This window comes from Tachysurus fulvidraco, chromosome 6 (genome assembly GCF_022655615.1).
Source record: "Tachysurus fulvidraco isolate hzauxx_2018 chromosome 6, HZAU_PFXX_2.0, whole genome shotgun sequence".
NCBI classification, from domain to species: domain Eukaryota; kingdom Metazoa; phylum Chordata; class Actinopteri; order Siluriformes; family Bagridae; genus Tachysurus; species Tachysurus fulvidraco.
In genome coordinates, this window is record NC_062523.1 from 19,227,411 (window position 1) to 19,244,556 (window position 17,146).

General features: G+C 40.2%; 1 protein-coding gene across 6 annotated transcripts in view; it reads left to right on the plus strand.

The window, feature by feature from the left end:
- Positions 1-15,001, plus strand: part of sema5ba (sema domain, seven thrombospondin repeats (type 1 and type 1-like), transmembrane domain (TM) and short cytoplasmic domain, (semaphorin) 5Ba) — a 90,709-nt gene extending 75,708 nt beyond the window's left edge. For 3 of the 6 annotated variants that reach the window (XM_027164510.2, XM_027164509.2, XM_027164512.2), the window contains 8 exons: positions 392-539; positions 1,266-1,491; positions 2,657-2,869; positions 4,459-4,629; positions 6,466-6,600; positions 7,698-7,742; positions 8,681-8,886; positions 12,315-15,001. In XM_027164510.2, coding sequence (XP_027020311.1) covers positions 392-539; positions 1,266-1,491; positions 2,657-2,869; positions 4,459-4,629; positions 6,466-6,600; positions 7,698-7,742; positions 8,681-8,886; positions 12,315-12,482 — 1,312 coding nt within the window. In that variant the 3' untranslated portion in view covers positions 12,483-15,001. Of the gene's footprint in view, positions 1-391; positions 540-1,265; positions 1,492-2,656; positions 2,870-4,458; positions 4,630-6,465; positions 6,601-7,365; positions 7,569-7,697; positions 7,743-8,680; positions 8,887-11,550; positions 11,697-12,314 lie in introns of those variants that run through there. The other 3 variants (XR_003443363.2, XM_027164513.2, XM_027164514.2) reach the window with 3 other exon arrangements.
- Positions 15,002-17,146: the final 2,145 nt, after the last annotated feature.

Sequence of the window (17,146 nt, forward strand, 5' to 3'; positions counted from 1 at the left end):
TTACAGACTCATCTGCTTTCAGAGGGTGAATACAGTGAGGCTGGTGGCCACTGATAAAATACAAGGTTTTTGATGTTGTTCATCTGATTTCACAACACCTAAATTACTATGATGTAAATCCTATGATGTAACTGTGTCTCTCATATCACATGAATCCATTTTCAGCAGATTTCAGTATTTGGTTTCCTTTGATGTTGAAGTGCTGAGCGAATGTTTTTTTATTTTTATTTTATTTATTTATTTATTTATTTATTTATTTATTTATTTATTTATTTATTTATTTATTATATATAATTTTGTGATCTGTTTTATGTGTTTCTGGAATAAGGGCACAGTAGTGAGTGTGTAACTGGATGCAAGTAATGCAGCCCACCTTCATCTTCCTTTCCAGATTCTGCAATGAGAAGGTTTCCTGCCCTCAGCCTGTTTTCTGGTCATCTTGGTCACCCTGGTCTAAGTGCAGTGCTGAGTGTGGGGGAGGCGTGCACTCTCGCTCCAGGAACTGCGAGAATGGAAACAGCTGTCCAGGCTGTGCACTGGTACGTGACTCTCTCTCTCTTACACTTTTTCTCCCTCTTCCTGTCTTGACTAGGACAGCTAGAATTCATCTTTCTGAAATTCTGCTTTCTGTCTATCCTTGATAACCAAAAGCTCTCCAAACAGGGAAGTCAATTAAAACACAAACTGCACATTCAAAAACAAAACACATTTCCCTAGACATATTTAAATGCTGTACTGAAATAGCAGAATACCTGCAGACCATGATGAGCAAACCAAATACAGAGTGATGTGACATCAAATAGATTAATTAATCATGTGGTGGAGACACTCACTTCACAGTTGCAAATCATTTACAGTGTGAGAGGGTTTTTATCTGTCTTAGTGTGTGTGTGTGTGTGTGTGTGTGTGTGTGTGTGTGTGTGTGTGTGTGTGTGTGTGTGTGTGTGTGTGTGTGTGTGTGTGTGTGTGTGTGTGTGTGTGTGTTCTCAGACTGAAGAACTACAATAGCTGCAATTAATTTAATTCTGATGTAATTTACATTATTAAAAACCAAATCAGGTTTCCTCACAACTTACTGAAACACCTCCCCAGAGTGTGTGGTAGTGAGCCATCACATTGTAACAGTTTCCACACTTGACTCGACACTGCTGGACCATGGTATCTCTCATTATGCATAATGATCGTCCACATGGGGTCATGACAAATTAACTTAATGTTTTGTACTTAAACACTGGTCACATCCCTTTCCCCTTTTCATTCTGCAGGAATACCAAGCCTGTAATCTGGAGTCGTGTCCTGAGGTGAGGCGAAACACTCCTTGGACACCATGGGTGCCAGTCAACATAACCCAAGGTGGTGCACGCCAGGAGCAGAGGGTGCGCTACATTTGCCGGGCACAGCTGGCAGATCCGCACGAACTCCAGCTGGGTAAAAGGAAGGTGGAGACGCGCTTTTGTCCCAACGATGGCACTGTCTCCTGTGACACAGACTGTGAGTGCTGAAGTCATGCACAATTCTCACTCCTATATTACACACTTCAGTAATCCAAGCCCTCAAGAAGTGGGAAATAAGTAGCTTGCTGCCATGCTGTTTTTAAGATTTAAGACTCCAGAGAACAGATTGCTTATTGAAACTCTAGTAATAATGTGCTATTACACCAGGGATCTACTGAGCTTCATTCCCATATACATCACTTTATCAAACTAGTGAGGGCTGTAAAAAAAACAGTAAACATTAGTTCCTGCCTTGAAAGTACTTACTGCGTTAGTCTATGTCACCAGATGAGATGTAACCGTAGATCCCCCTAAATGCCTTCTGTCCTCTTGACGTTGCTTTGTCTGTATCTTTATCTAGGGATTATGCTGAATGTGTGTGAATGCAAGGCATTCTCTCTACCCAGGTGACAGCTAAGAAACACAGTTCAGTGACCATCCATGTTATGGGTGTCAGCCCACACATCGATTAACTATAAATTCCTGCCAGAAGTCAGGGAGAAGCGAGCCATACTTGACACCATGCATCGAGTGCATTAGGGGGAGTGTGGAGCCGTGGTAAAAAGTATAGCTCCATGTGTAGGTGGTCGGACAGAGCAGCCTGAGTGTTCTGTCAGAAAAGCAGTAAAACACAGCATGACTAGGTGCCCTAGCCAACCTTGAAATACTAATGAAAAAGGCCAGCTTGTTGTGAGCCATGACATCTGTGCTTTAAATTAGAGGGTTAGGTCTTCATCCATTAGGAGTGTGGGAGAGAGGATGGAAAAGTAGATATGTTACATTTTTAATGTTGTGTTCTCTTGAACACTACTAAACTTTATAAGGCTTTTCATTTAAGGAATACAACCACATAAAATACTAATCTGTCACTGAATTCCATCCAGAATATTTTAAAATGTCACGGGTCAAGAATCAGGATCAGGTAGATGGGAGGAAACCAGAGAACCCTGAGGAAATGCACAAAGAAAAAAACATGCAAAATTCTGAACAGATAATAAACTTCAGTTAAAAGTTCAAGGCTGAACTTAGAGATATGGAGATATGAAGTGGTGACTTTGAGTCACCATGCCACCCGTGACTAACACGATACATAAATGCTGTATTTATAGATTGCTTTAGGATCAAGTTTAGCCTTCAAAAAGTAAAATGTGTGTATGTTGCAGCTCTTGTGGATGAGCTGCTCAGGACTCCTGGGGTGAGACTTTCAGGCTCCAGCTGGTCATTATGGGAGTCGTGGACTACGTGTAGTCAGGAGTGTGCTAAAGGCTATCGCTCCCGAAAACGCACCTGCACGGGCATGGACGGCAATAATTCCCCCAATGCCTGCAGAGGATCTCCTGTAGAGTATCAAGACTGCAATCCCCAGCCATGTCCTGGTAACACTAACACACACACACACACACACACACATCCTATGCAAAATATGCACAGACACACACAGGATGTCCAAGTGTTTCCTTCATTTCTCATCTCTATCAGTCAGGTTGGTAAAACCGTTGCTGAGTCCAAGTGTATTAATGAGTTCATTAGCTAATGGATGGCTGAGATGATGACTGCACTGGCTCCAGAAGTCTGTGGTTAAAACTCTCCTTTTTTGTCAGTGCACAAAGAATTTCAGTGTTTTACAGACATTCTTTAATACAGAGAGATTGGAGAAGTTGTTTCTTGATTATCGACTACTCTGATTTACTTTTACACTGTTTATGGATTTTTACATTAGCAGTGTTCAGTCATGAGAAACATATTTAAAATTGTACCTGGTCCATCCTTTAATACAAACGTTGTGAAGTGTTTGGTCCCGAAGCTGTTGGATATACTCCCTATCATATTAACTACAACATGCCAATGCATTCCTTGTTGTTGACGAACACAAAGATGTAAAAATTATTGGAAGTCAATAATTAACAAATTGAAGGCCATATTCTACACGTGTTTGTAATCGTTTCAGGTAACCGTTACCGTTTTGACAGCTTTCTGTATTTTCAGCCATAATTTGTAGAGAACTGCATGGAAATAGAGAATTCTGTAGTAGACAAAATGACAGTGAGAATGATTGCAGGATTAACAGGATTTCCACACTAATAGTTATACAATGTGAATGAGGAACATGTTAAGTACTTGTGTGTGACTCTTTTGAATAGTTTTCATCTGGTGAAATATAGATGCAGAATATAGCTGTATGAGGAGGTCATCGCCCTGTTAAACACATTGATTGATTATTATATATATTATATATAGGCCAGAGGAGATCTAATGTATATTTATCTTTAAGATGCAGGGATTAAAAAGATTCAGCACTATGCAGCCCCCTAATCAGTCTCCTGTACTGTGTGTACTGTGTACTCCTTGGGGGTTGTCACCTTACAGTCTCTCACGTCCTGTGTCTGCTCACTAATGCACTGGAGGAAATCGAGTTCCCACTGCAGGCAGATAGACAGCCCCACCCCCTCCTCATCCGCTCTACCTCTCTCTCTCGCTCTCCCTCTCTCTCTCTCTCCATCCCATCAAGCTGATGAAACATCAACAGAGGATTCTAGCTGCTTCTGACAGGAGTAGAAACACTTATTGTGGCCAGGTGAAGCCATAGTGCTCTAATGGTGAGGCACAGGTGTGGACAGTTCTGCAGAAAGCTAATGAAGGGTGCTGAGCCGAGAAAGTAGACGTGTCTCCTCTACTGTGCCTGCGTCTTGTCTGCATTACACTTCATAGTAAATGTTGCTCTGTCAACACTGCAATTGTGCAGTTCAGATTTCACCCTCTGTTGTGCTTTGTCTTGCTTGTTTTTGTCTGTCTGCTTGTTTTCATGTCCGTTTGTTTGCATCTCTGTGCTCACTGACTGCATCCTGTTTGCGCTGTGTGAGTGTCTGCTTATCCACGTGTCCTGTTGTTTGTGTCTCCCTGCTTGCCTGATCGTCCTGTACTTGTGTGTGTGTGTGTCGTGTATGTGTGTGTCTGGTCTGTTCAGTGAAAGGTGCCTGGTCTTGCTGGTCATCATGGTCACAGTGTACGGTGCCCTGCGGTGGCGGGCACTACCAGCGGACACGCACATGCACAAGCCCTGCACCCGCCCACGGAGGGGACATCTGCATCGGGCTGCATACAGAGGAGGCTCTGTGCAACACACACACCTGCCAGGGTAAGCCCACCATCAGGACCAGCAACAAAGCAAAACTGATTCATTGCTTAGTGATAGACAACTGTGAGCCACAGGTCCTGACGGGTCAGTCAAAATGTGCCTCCACCTGTATGCACAAGATCAGATACAGATTTTTGTATGTGTTTTTTTTTCTGTCTTCTGTCTGTCCATCCATTTTATCACCTCAAAGTATTGCACCATCTGTCATCTCCATAGAACAATTCCCACTGCTGTGTGCAGATCATTAAAAACATCCTTCAAATACAGAGATACCTTGGGTGCGTGTGTCTGTGTGTGTGTGTCTGTGTGTGTGTGTGTGTCTGTGTGTGTGTGTGTGTCTGTGTGTGTGTGTTTAGTGTTCAACAGCATCTTTCAGTATAGGACTCAAATATTTATGAAGCGATCTAATCTTGGAATCATGTGCAAATGCAAGCATTTTCCTAAAAAGAAGATATTCAAAACACCTTTTGGATTTAACCAAACGCTGACGTATTTCAGCTTTTCGACCGATATTCTATTTCTTTCTTGAAACTCACTTAATATTCCTTGAATGCATTGATGCACTGCAAAATAATTGCATTCCCTGCGGTTAGAAAAGCATGTAAGACTGAACGCCTTGCCAGCCATTATAAATATGGCAAGAATGGAGCGTTTTTAAGCTATAAACAGGAAATTAATTGCCTCTATTTTTTTTTTTGTTGTTGCAGAAAATAGGGAATGCTGATATATGGCTGTATAATTTCGATATAGTGATGAATGAATTCACAGGGCAATGTCTGCCATATCATGGTTATTAGTTGTGCTTTCAATAACTCTGGATGACTCCTCAGTTCCTCAATGATACTGAGTAAACCATTGTTACTTTTAGTGTAAGTTTTCCTCATTAAAATGCATGAAGTTCCTTATTCTTTTTGTGGACATGAATTAGAAATATTGATTTTTTTAAACATACCGTGCTGCCTACATACCGTATGTTGTGCTGCATACCATATGTTTTGAAAATGTTTATCATATAAGTATTGTGGTATGATATGTTTGCTATATCAGTCACTAAAAGGTGAAAAACACACATACACGTGGTATACACACGGATCAGCAGTGTCTGACTATCTGTTTTCCTTCTAACATTCTGTCCTGGTGATCGCCAAGCCCTAGTGTACAGATTAAAAAACTTGCAGGCTCTCAATCAACCTCCATTGCAGAATCTGTGCACATACCATTTCAGCGTGGCTTGATTAAAGATGTTTTGGGAGTAAGAGTAAGCGTGGGCAAGATGTAGAGGGAGCAGGTACTGTATATATAAAAGGCGCAGTCAAGTCCATCAATGTTACTCGTTCCTTATTTCCTCTCACCCTGACTTTGCTAAACAAACACTTTGTTTGAGTGAGGTAAATAAAGAGATGGATGTAGCAATTATGTGCACTGCTCAGCATTGTTATTAACAAGGAGGCTGCTTTCCATGAAGGCTGCAAATATTTCACGTCAGCATGCAGCTTAAGATGTAGATTTTAGATGTCACCTCTGAAGCTCTTGTCTGTGTCGCTTGAGACTTGCTGACTTTGTTTCTGCATCATATAATAGGTGGCTGCTTAGCATTCAGTTATCTCTGAAGCAAAAACAATGAATCCAAAAGCTGATTCAATTTCCCCAGTAAACAAATGTGTATAATATGTTTTCCTCAACAGTTCTCTTAAGCATGCTTAGCAACATCTATCTGCAAGTGTTTCCTTTCTTTATAAGTGTATTTGATTTTGTGACTTGCTTCATATAAATAGGTATAAATGCATGGACGTGTGAACTCTCTTAATGTATGTGTGTGAATATTTGTCCATGCAGGTGGCTGGATGGCCTGGACATTGTGGTCTGCGTGTGATGATCTAGGCCTGCAGTCACGTACTCGGGTTTGTGGCAGTCAGGGTTCTCCTTGTTTGGGAAATAGCACCCAGTACAGAGACTGCAATGAGATACCTGGTGAGAGTTTACATACACAAACATTTGAATGTGCTTGATGTCACACATACAGTATGTATATCTTTCCAACCCAACCCACTATTTTAATAGTCCTATATATATATATATTTTTTAACCTCTATATAACCCATTAAGATAGATAAGCTACAATGTGTATACTTACACTGCTTCTTCAGTCTGGTCTGAAAAAGTGAAAGAAGGATTTATTAGTAGAGAACTGACATTTCCAGCCGGAGTTATCTGAGCAGAATATCAAGTAAATCAGGCACTGTAATTAATATTAATGTTATGTCACAAGGCAGGCTCACATCTAATTTCACTGCAATTTTAGGGCAAGTGTTTGAAATCATAAGGTCTCTTGGACTGTGAGACTTTCAGGCAATTTCACCATAAATTAATCAAGAAAATGTGTGTGTCTCAGTCCCACCCTCACCCCATAGGCATGAATTACACGTCTTTAGAGCTCAGCTCTCAGAGCATAAATGAGGACTGGCATTATAGCAGATTTTGCTAGACTTGGCTGTATTTTTAGTAAGATCGAATCTTTGAGGCATGTCTAGATTTGATGTCTTTACTCGGATGCATAAGCTAATCTTATAATCTTTATAAGAGGTTTTATATTAGTCATTGAAATTCCCAAATTGAAAAAAAAGAATGCATTCTGTGTGCTCAGTGTTAAAACCTACATACTCTCGTGTTGCTCTCTATAGCCAAGAAAAGGCTTTTATGAGATTCTCTTCTTTATATCGGATTCTCTGCACACAGCACCTGAATGTGGCTCTCTGACTGTCATTGCTCGTCTTTACACTGGCCCAGTTCCAGCAGTGCTGCCTTTCAGAGGAGTGAACAGAGGACAGCAATGATTGGCATTCTGGCAGTATAAGCCAAGATAGAGGAGTGTGTGTGTGTGTGTGTGTGTGTGTGTGTGTGTGTGTGTGTGTGTGTGTGTGTGTGTGTGTGTGTGTGTGTGTGTGTGTGTGTGTGTGTGTGTGTGTGTGTGTGTGTGTGTGTGTGTGTGTGTGTGTGTGTGTGTGTGTGTGTGTTGCATGTGTGTAATTTAAAGGGTTATAACAATGTCTCTCATTCTCTCTTCCCAGTGATTTTACCTGCATCTGGCTATGATAAAGACCAGCAGTGTGGGGGTAAGTGAATCAACAATGCCCCCTCATATAAAACAGACAGAATGTGTTTCCATGTGCATGTTGGGCTGGAGTTCTGCATGTGTGATCATTGTGAAAGTTGCAGTGTGCGAGCATGCGTGTATTGCATGTGTCTGCTCTGGCAGCCCTGCATTCTCATGCAGCCCTCAGGACCTAATGGAAACTAACCAGGTGGAACCTCTCTCCGGCCCTCCGTCTCCTCGACTCTCAGTAATGTAAATGAGGGCTGTAAAAAGAGGATGTAGAATCTACAGGTCCAAAACCGAACGTTCACACCCTGGCGATTCGCTGCTCTTGAGCTGAGGCGATTCTCCACACTCAATGCCCTGCCAATAAGGTGCACACATTGGGATGAAATATACATAAGGTTGGCACACTGGTTCTTTATAGACCACAGATCCAGGCTACAGTGGCTATCTTGCAATGCCCTTGAGATGCCAGCACCATGCCAATTTGGGCTCTCTCCATTTAACGGCTGGAGCCAACCATGGGCAGCTCATTACCCAGCATCCCCAATGAGTGGCGCTCTCTCTTGTGTCTCATCGGCCAATTAGAGCATTGCAGTCTGGCCTCCTCTCCTTCATCATGCTCATTCATTATGGCCCTGGCCAGAAATCTGACTGCTTCTTCACACACCTCTGCTAATCAGGAGACTCAGTGTGTCTCAGTGCAGCTCAAGTTACTATGACACTCTCCAACATCTGCATTGAAATGAACATAGTAATGACATATGGAGTAGTAACGAGGGCGATAGTGCTGTCCCAATTTTTCCTGGCATATCTATTGAGTTTTTTTGTACATAATGGGCAGGCAGAGTGGCAAAAAAGCTCTGCCATTGCAGTGGACAGATGATTTCAGAGACTTGCAGACAAATAACTTGAATGTCCTTATTTGGTTAACCTTGGCTCATATTTCCCCAGGGTTCACTCTGTTGCATCTGATAGCAACAGGTGTGTCATGTTTCCTGGGAGCAGGACTGTTGTCATTCCTAGTGTATGTCTACAGCCAACGCTTCCACAAACCCTCACAGGAGTCTGCTGTGATCCACCCTACTACCCCTAATCACCTCAGCTACAAGGGCAACACCACGCCAAAGAATGAGAAATACACACCTATGGAATTCAAGGTGAGAGCATCCATCTTCTTCTATGTAAAATGTTCTATAATTCATCCTCAATTCCTGAAATTAGCTGGTTGACTGTTCTGAACGTCCGAACAGAGAACACAGATAGGGCGATATCAATTAGAAACAACATTTGATGATAAAAAGAGTTTGCAACGAATGTTCATAATAAATGCTATAGAGCAAAAGATATGTGGACACCTGACACCCATGTGCTTGCTGAACATCCCATGATATATTTAATCCCCTTTGCTGTTATAATAAGCCCCAGTCTTCTGTGAAGGCTTTCCACTAGATATTGGAGCATAGCGTCCTTTGAGGAGTTGAGTTCATTCAGCCAAAGGGCATTAGTGAGATAAGACACTCATATTGGGGTGCAGTCAGTGTTCCAGTTCAGACCAATGATGCTTTGAGGTCAGGGCTCCGTGCTGGACACTCAAGTTCTTCCACTCCAACATTAGCATACCATGTCTTCATGGAGCTAATATGGTTCCAGTAAAATAATAAGTAATAATAATTCAGTGGTACAGTATGCAAAGACATCCTTTACAAGAGTCTATGGTGTGATGGTCTAGTGTCCACAAAGGTTTGACAAGATTGGCAAGTACTTTGTCCCTCTTTAAATGATATTAACCACCACATATTTTTTCAGTCTCCCTGTCTGGGTTTCTTGCTGTATTTCACATTTATATAATATGTATTGATCTTTCCTGCTCTATCAGAAAAATAGAACTCATGCTATTCTGGCCAATTTGTTTGAAGCTGGGTTGAAAATGAACATGGTCTCAAATTAATGATTGATCTATGAGACAAATTTTCCTCACTTCAAAACACAACCTATGTTGCAAAGCATGTGTATCTTACAGTGTTGGACAGTGAGCAGTAAAGCTATTTAAATTAGGGATTAAATGAGCTTGTGGGCGTTTCATAGTGTTTTTACCATTCAAGAACACCAACAGACTTTATTTTGCATTTTTTTCCAATGTATCTGATCAGAATGAAACAAAACTGACTTAGAAATACAGATGAGACTTATAGTTGCAAAATGGTGTTTGCATCCAGTAAAAAAATTTACAGAATATCATCACAACATTTCTTTAGGTTTCTGATTTGGTTCACAAAAGCTCTTAATATTTATATTATTCTCATGCAGTGATAGACAATCTGATAAATGTATTGTAGTGCAGTTAGTGACCTGCAGTATTAGTAGATGGATTTAACCGTTTCAAATGAGAGATCAAATATATGGACAAAAGTCTGGGAATAATAAAGAATCATGGTTGTACTCAGCCAGTCCCTTTCTAGTAGCGCACTGTGCAAACAGCACATTTCTCAACATTAACAAATGGCGTATAAATCATCTACGGAGAACTGTCCTTTTACTTGCTCATGTGCACATAATTTAAAAATCATTTGCGTTTAATTGACAGATCATAGCTAGATAATTTTATTTTCCCCTGCTTCATAAACCATTCAAAGAAACTGTTAGAAAATAATCTTAACATTCACATTTAGGATATGAATATGTTTATAAATGAGGCCTCATTTATACAGACATTGTGCAGCATTTGGTCTTTAGAACAGTAGTAAAATGATTAAAAAATATTTAGATATTTATTTTTCCCTAAAATTTGATTCGAAATGTCTCAAACAGTTGTTGGTAGGAAGATGTTCAGATCCATTGTTGGAGTAGATAGTGTGGGCTGAAAGATAAGGAAGAAAAAAAAACCAGGAAAATGACAAAGGCCTTATTATTTTATTCCACTGTGTGAAGGTCTAAGTTTAGTATTCATTAGACCCAAAGGCCTCGCTATCATAAATGTCAGTTTTATGAAGCTGCTCAAGCACTGGGAGGTTTAAATTGACTAGTGTGGTCATTTTAGCCTGTCATATTGTACTTTTTCACCGATAATCAAGCCACATATTTTCTCCTATGAGTGGGCTTCCAACCATTTTGTACCTTCCCTTGGCAGCATTTCTTTCTGAAAGGAGATATGAGCAAGAAATACGTGTTCATTCTGGACATAGTTTCTTGGTACATTGCATCGGCTTGCATATGAGTATACGTTCTAATTATTTGACCAGTTTGACAAGTTAATGTTGATATATATATATGTATGTGTATGTGTATGTGTATGTGTATGTGTGTGTGTGTGTGTGTGTGTTATTTTACAAGAACGCTAATTATGTCAGTCGTGTTAGTTAAAAACATTCTGAAATAGCACCAAACTTTGGTGGTTTGGAACATCATCTGTTATGTGTAAAAAGTACATCAAAAGAAGTGTAATTGCATAAAGATTCAGGTTGTATTTTTCTCTCTGCCTGAGGCTCCTTGTTTTGCCCCTTCTCCCAGCCCTTGGCACATGCTCTGTCTTTGTTAATGGGCTCCATTAGACTGTTTAAGCAGCAGCCGGCCGGTGCACTCCCACAGCTGGTTGTGACTGATTGTCGAGCCCATCCAATTAGCCAGACTCGGCTCACTCTTCCCCACCTCCTGTCCTTGCTCTGACACCTGCGTACTCCTTTTGCCATGACTTCCATCGATCTGCTCCATACCCACTGCTCACTCTAAGCTCATTATGAGCCTTCGAGGCAAGGACACGAGTAAGAAGATCTTAGATGCCCTGGACATTTTAGACACATGTTTCTACTCATATCTGTTTGCAGAAAGAAGAATCAGATGTGGTGGTGGTTAATGGCTCTTAATGACAGGTGTGATGATCAACATGCGGTGAGAGACATGCAATAATTAGAATGAAGGATTGAAGATTGAGAGAGGTGAAAAAGGAAGCCACAGCTGTTCATCACAAGAGGTGCAGATGTGACTCTTGTTTTATCAGCCATAAATCCAGCCTTCTCCTTGCTGTCACCTATGACACTGAGATAAGTGCTGGTTTGTGTATATGGTTATAATTGGGGGTGTTTGTAAGCACAAAACATCAAGGTCCTACACTTTGACAAACTATGCTGTTTATTTTACATTATATGCATGCAAATATTGTTGAGAGTTTTGTAGGCAGCCTGGGAGGTTGAGTCATTACAATCACCGCTGAGCGTTGCACACTTTTTCTCCCCAATTACTGGATGCTGTTGCTTCAGAGCTGTTGACATAAATTACATTTCTCAAGAGCAGACCAGAACGCTCATATTCTGCGTTCATCCATGACCTGCTAGTCTATTGCTTTTGAATTATTCAGCTCCTCAGCTGGGCACATCATTCTGAGGTGCTGTCGATATTTTTAGTGCTAGCTAGATTAGACACACTGTTTTAACACTCATGACTGGCTTCTGCTCCCAGACATTAAAGGTCATGTAGATTGTCAACACTGGGAAAAAACTTTTCTATCTGTCTTATAAGAACAGTATTTTGAAATTCCACACTGTGTCCCTCTTTCTAACTGAAATTGTCCTTTTTTGTCTATCCACTATAGACACTAAACAAGAACAACCTACTGCCAGATGAAAGAACCAACTTCTTCCCTTCACAAATCCAGCAGACGAATGTCTACACCACCACCTATTACCCCACACCACTCGGAAAATTTGACTATCGGCCAGACTCCTCCCCCTCTCCGTGCAGAACCTACAACCCCAGCTGAGACATGTGTCCCACCCCTTAACTATATTGCCATGGTGATGGGGAATGCTGACAGTCCGGAGCTTTTTTGTAAACTCTTACCATATGCTCCATCCATGCGTTCTCGGCACCCGATGAGCATAGGTGCTCTTCTGAATCATTTCGCATGACTCCTCACGCTCCCACCATGGAGGATCTGAGCATGTCATATAAATCACAGCTAATTGTGTTTCAGATGGTGTTCCTTCCTTGGGAATGTGTACAATTGTGTAGCTACACTGATGTCAATTATTTAAATCTCGAGCTCTGTGAAACTCGAGATATCTTTAATCGTTAACTGAACAGGATTTCAGGCTAAATGAAAAAGGACCTCTATTTAAACTGACTCCAGAGTTTCAAATCTAAAAAAAAACTTTTTATGTGAATTCCAAAATGGGCAGGATCAACACATCACAGTTGCAAATACTGCACCAAGACAAGGATTAAAAAGAAAGCTGTTTAAATGAACAGAACCTGTTAGGTCTGTGTAGCAAGGCTACAACCTACAACTGAAGAAGTAATGCACGGTTTATCAGGCATGCAGCGCCGGTATTATTACATGGACAACACTGAACCTAACCAAGTCAGGATCAGTATGACAACATCTGCAACCCAGCTATGAAAAAATGCAGAGGATGGAGTCCAATGTGCCGCTGTTCAGCAGAGTTTGGAGAAGCAATAGGACTGTAACTGGTGCCGCTGGGTTTTAAGACCACAATAACCCTCCGGTCTCGGCCGTGTCGGACCTTGGATCTTATATAAACACATACTTCTGAATTCTGAATACTTGGTTTGCCTTGACGGTTGTATCAAATACGACAAGCTTGGGCAATACGTATATTTTTTTGTTTTAATATGAAACATTATAGAAAAAACTGATAGCTTGGCACTTTTTTTTTAAATATTATTTTAAAGAAGAAATTATTTGACATTTGTTTGGAAATGAAGTAGGATAGATGGATATTAGGGTTTATTTAAAGAATTCACACTGATGGGATATATACTGATTTTTGGTCATTTTCTTCTATTTAGATGTATTATTTTGTATTCTTTAGAGAATTAACTATCATTATCATTATTTTTTAAATATGGCATTAATTTATACAGAATTAATTGTAAAGAACTTGACATTAATTTTTACTATCAAATATTCATCATTCGTTCTTCAAGCTCTAACAGCAGTGATTTAAATATTTGCTCATTTAATCACATCTATCAAATATCACATTATAACTGTGCACAGATCCGGTAAGCGTCTTAAAAGGAACAGCAAGCTCAATTTTGTACAGTGTCAAATGAGATAATGAGACAGGAATGCACATTCTTTCATTTTTAATATCTCATTCATTATATCCGGTATCTGATGCACTCTTCAGTTTTACATGAACAAGTGACAATAAAATGGGAAAGGAGCCCTGAGAAACTTGTCTGGGTACAATATTATATAAAATAAACTCGGTTTGTAAAAGGGGCATTCAAGAACAAAGCTATTTTTATTATGCTCGTCAAAGGAAAGCTGTCAGTGGTGACCTTTAGTTAATCTAAGCACGAGTGCTCGATATGTACATAGGCAATGCCCCACTATGACACGTACAAAGTTAGTGTAATGTACATGTATATTGTAAAGCTAACACTTTTTTTACAAGCCTTATAGTTGTAAAATAGTATGTGCAGCATCTGTGTATATATCCAACTACAGGCACGGTGTGGGGATGGAGCTTGTCAATGAGTCTAGTGCTCCTGCTCTGTGCCAGTCAACCAGAACTCCTCCAAGTCTTTGTAAAATCCAATTTAAAACTTCATTCACATCTATTACGTGACGGTGCTGTTAAATTCAGGCTATAAACTACTGGTTTTGGGAGTTTCCAACATTATTGCTCACAAATTTTAATGTTACAGCTTTAAACTTACCTCCCAACTGTGGTGTTGCATCCAATCCGACTGCAAAATATCTCATTTGTGAGAATGCATTGCTACTGTGCGGAGATTTAAACTGTTATTCTGCTATACTGATGTCATGAGTCATATTACCAAATGGCTCTATAAAAATCAAGTGTTAATTTGCAGCTGTATAACAAGGCCTGGAGTGTGCTGTGATTTCAATTTACCACCTACACTATGAGGCTCAGCAGTGTTTCACATTCACTAAGACATGGTGTGTGTATTTCTGTTTAACAAGAACAAACTATTGGTCTCAATAAAATGTATTTTATATATAGGAATCACACCCATTATCTAATTTGAAATTCTATTATTAATTCTAAAAGATGTGGACTTATTATTCCCACTCTAACCTTTAACAGGCAAGGAGCAAAAATGACAAAATAAGACGTTCCATCCCCACAAGGCTTGGTGCCGTTCTATGCAACTGACCCATTGGTACTGTTAGATATGTGATGTAGACTGTAATCACTGCCTTTTAGACACTGTGAATTTTTTGGTACTCTATATTTTTGTATATTGTACATTGTAAATGATAATAAACCATGATGATGACTCAAACTTTCTGCTGCTAACTCGTACCTTTTCGGCTCATATATGGGAGATATTCTATTCTCTTTCCGACTGTGAAAGAAAAGATTTTATGCTGGCACTTGATCTGTTTTTGTAGCCTGTGTCAGCCTGGGTATCGCACAGTCCCATTTGTTTCTGCTGGGATCTGCTTGGCTGGCTAGCTTGAAGGATATCAGACTCCATTGCTGACAAAACTTGCAGCTCTGTCACATTCCCTAAGTGAGAAAGGAGACCACTGCAGGAATAAATGGCTGTCAGGATTTGCATCCATCTGTAGTTGGTAGACATCGTCCTTAAAACCTTCCTCTTTCATATGTGTCTCTTCCATCAGTCTTCATGAATATTACACTATGTATTGCTGTGCAAACCTTACTTACACTGAGGATAAATCGTTGTTTTGATAAATGATTTTTTTAGATCAATGTTTCATCTTTGGTAATCCTGGTCAGGGTCATGGATTTCCTGCAGACTCTCCCAAAGCAGGAATACACTATTGCACCAGGAGTATGCACATAAGAGTGATTTAGAATAGCAAATCCACAAGAATATACTGATGAACCTAGAAGAAATGCATATGGACAAAGGGAGAACATGGAAAACACCATGTAGGCAGGATGAGGCAGGATTGAGGATGTGAGGCAGCAGCTCTACCCACTGCATTGTAATGTGCTACTCTTTAAATCCATTCAGTTGAAATTCTCAGGCAGTCCTATTAACTTTTAATAAGATTGTATACGGCCGTGTATATAAGTGGCAGTGATAAAATGACCAGACCTGCTGTTTATAGGTGACTATGGTGCCTGAAGGCATTCAAATAATTTGAAACATCAGGAAACTGCTTGACACATTAAGTGAGCAAGCCTATTTTTTTTTTTTTTTTTTTGTCTTTCAACAGTGAATTTTATAAATAAATGTTCATTTACAAAAAAAAAAAAAAATCCCTTTAGAAAAACACGACTGAGGTGTTGGGATCATTTGGGACTTACTCATTTTTCTCTCATTTCCATTGAGGAGAGTGAAAATGAGACTGCAGATCACTCGAGAGTAGATGGAAATCAGTCGGGAATTAATCACCATTTTTACTTGCGTGATCTTTCTCAGTTTATTAATGTGAGACTCTGTAATGTCTATGACTGGGACAGAACTGGTTTTCAAACTGATCAGACTGAAGATATTGTTTTCCCCAGTCTGTGTAGATACAAGGTTAACAAAGACTGACAGCTGCATGAAGGTTTATGTGAAAGCTGATACCATATTCAGTCAATAGACAGCTGAGATTAAAGGCAGCAGAGAGGAGTGATCCCCTACTGTGTCTTTCTGCAAACAGCTGTGTAGCTGACTGTCGAATCTGGACCAGGATGCTCAGCTTGCTCTTCTACAATCACTGAGAAATGCTGAAAGTGGGTTTTATTGATGAGCATAAAGCTGCATCAATCAGCCACTATCTACTGACAGAATGACACAGACAGATTACCAGTAGTGTCCTCTCCAAGGGGCAGAACTGGCCCAGTGCCAGCGCAGAGTCATGTCTGAGTGGGAGGAGCAGAGACTCACAGAGATAAACAGAGATGGCCGCACTTGGAAAAGACTTGCAGTCAGTCAGTATAGCTGTCACTAGCGGCTGGAGTTTCTCCCACGCTGATCCCTTGTCAACACAGAATAGACGTGGGGTGTTTTATTATTGCTCAGCCCATTCTGGAACACATCTAGGAATTATCATATGTAGGGCAATACAAAATCAGTCATAAGCTGATATAGTCTAGTACAAATATCTTCATAGTGTTATAACCATATTAAGGCAATGAAGCTCTTTCATTTACAGTGACTTGTAAAATGCTGAGTTTCACTGATGTTCCTTCATCACAAGGAACCGTTAACACTGGACTTCACTGATGGAACAGGATGTGAACAAATTTACTGGTAAAGTCTTAACAAGAGCATTTACACAAGAAATGTGGTTTTCATGAAAATATAGGTAATTCAGATCTGTATCTGTATTCTATGAGCATGTGTATAAATAAATCAGACAGATTTTGTGTTCATAAAAAGGCTAGTGGCTCATTGGTTAAAGAGGAGAGGAGAGGCATTCCCCTGTAAAGCTATTAAATTTTATATTAATGACTCCCAATCAAA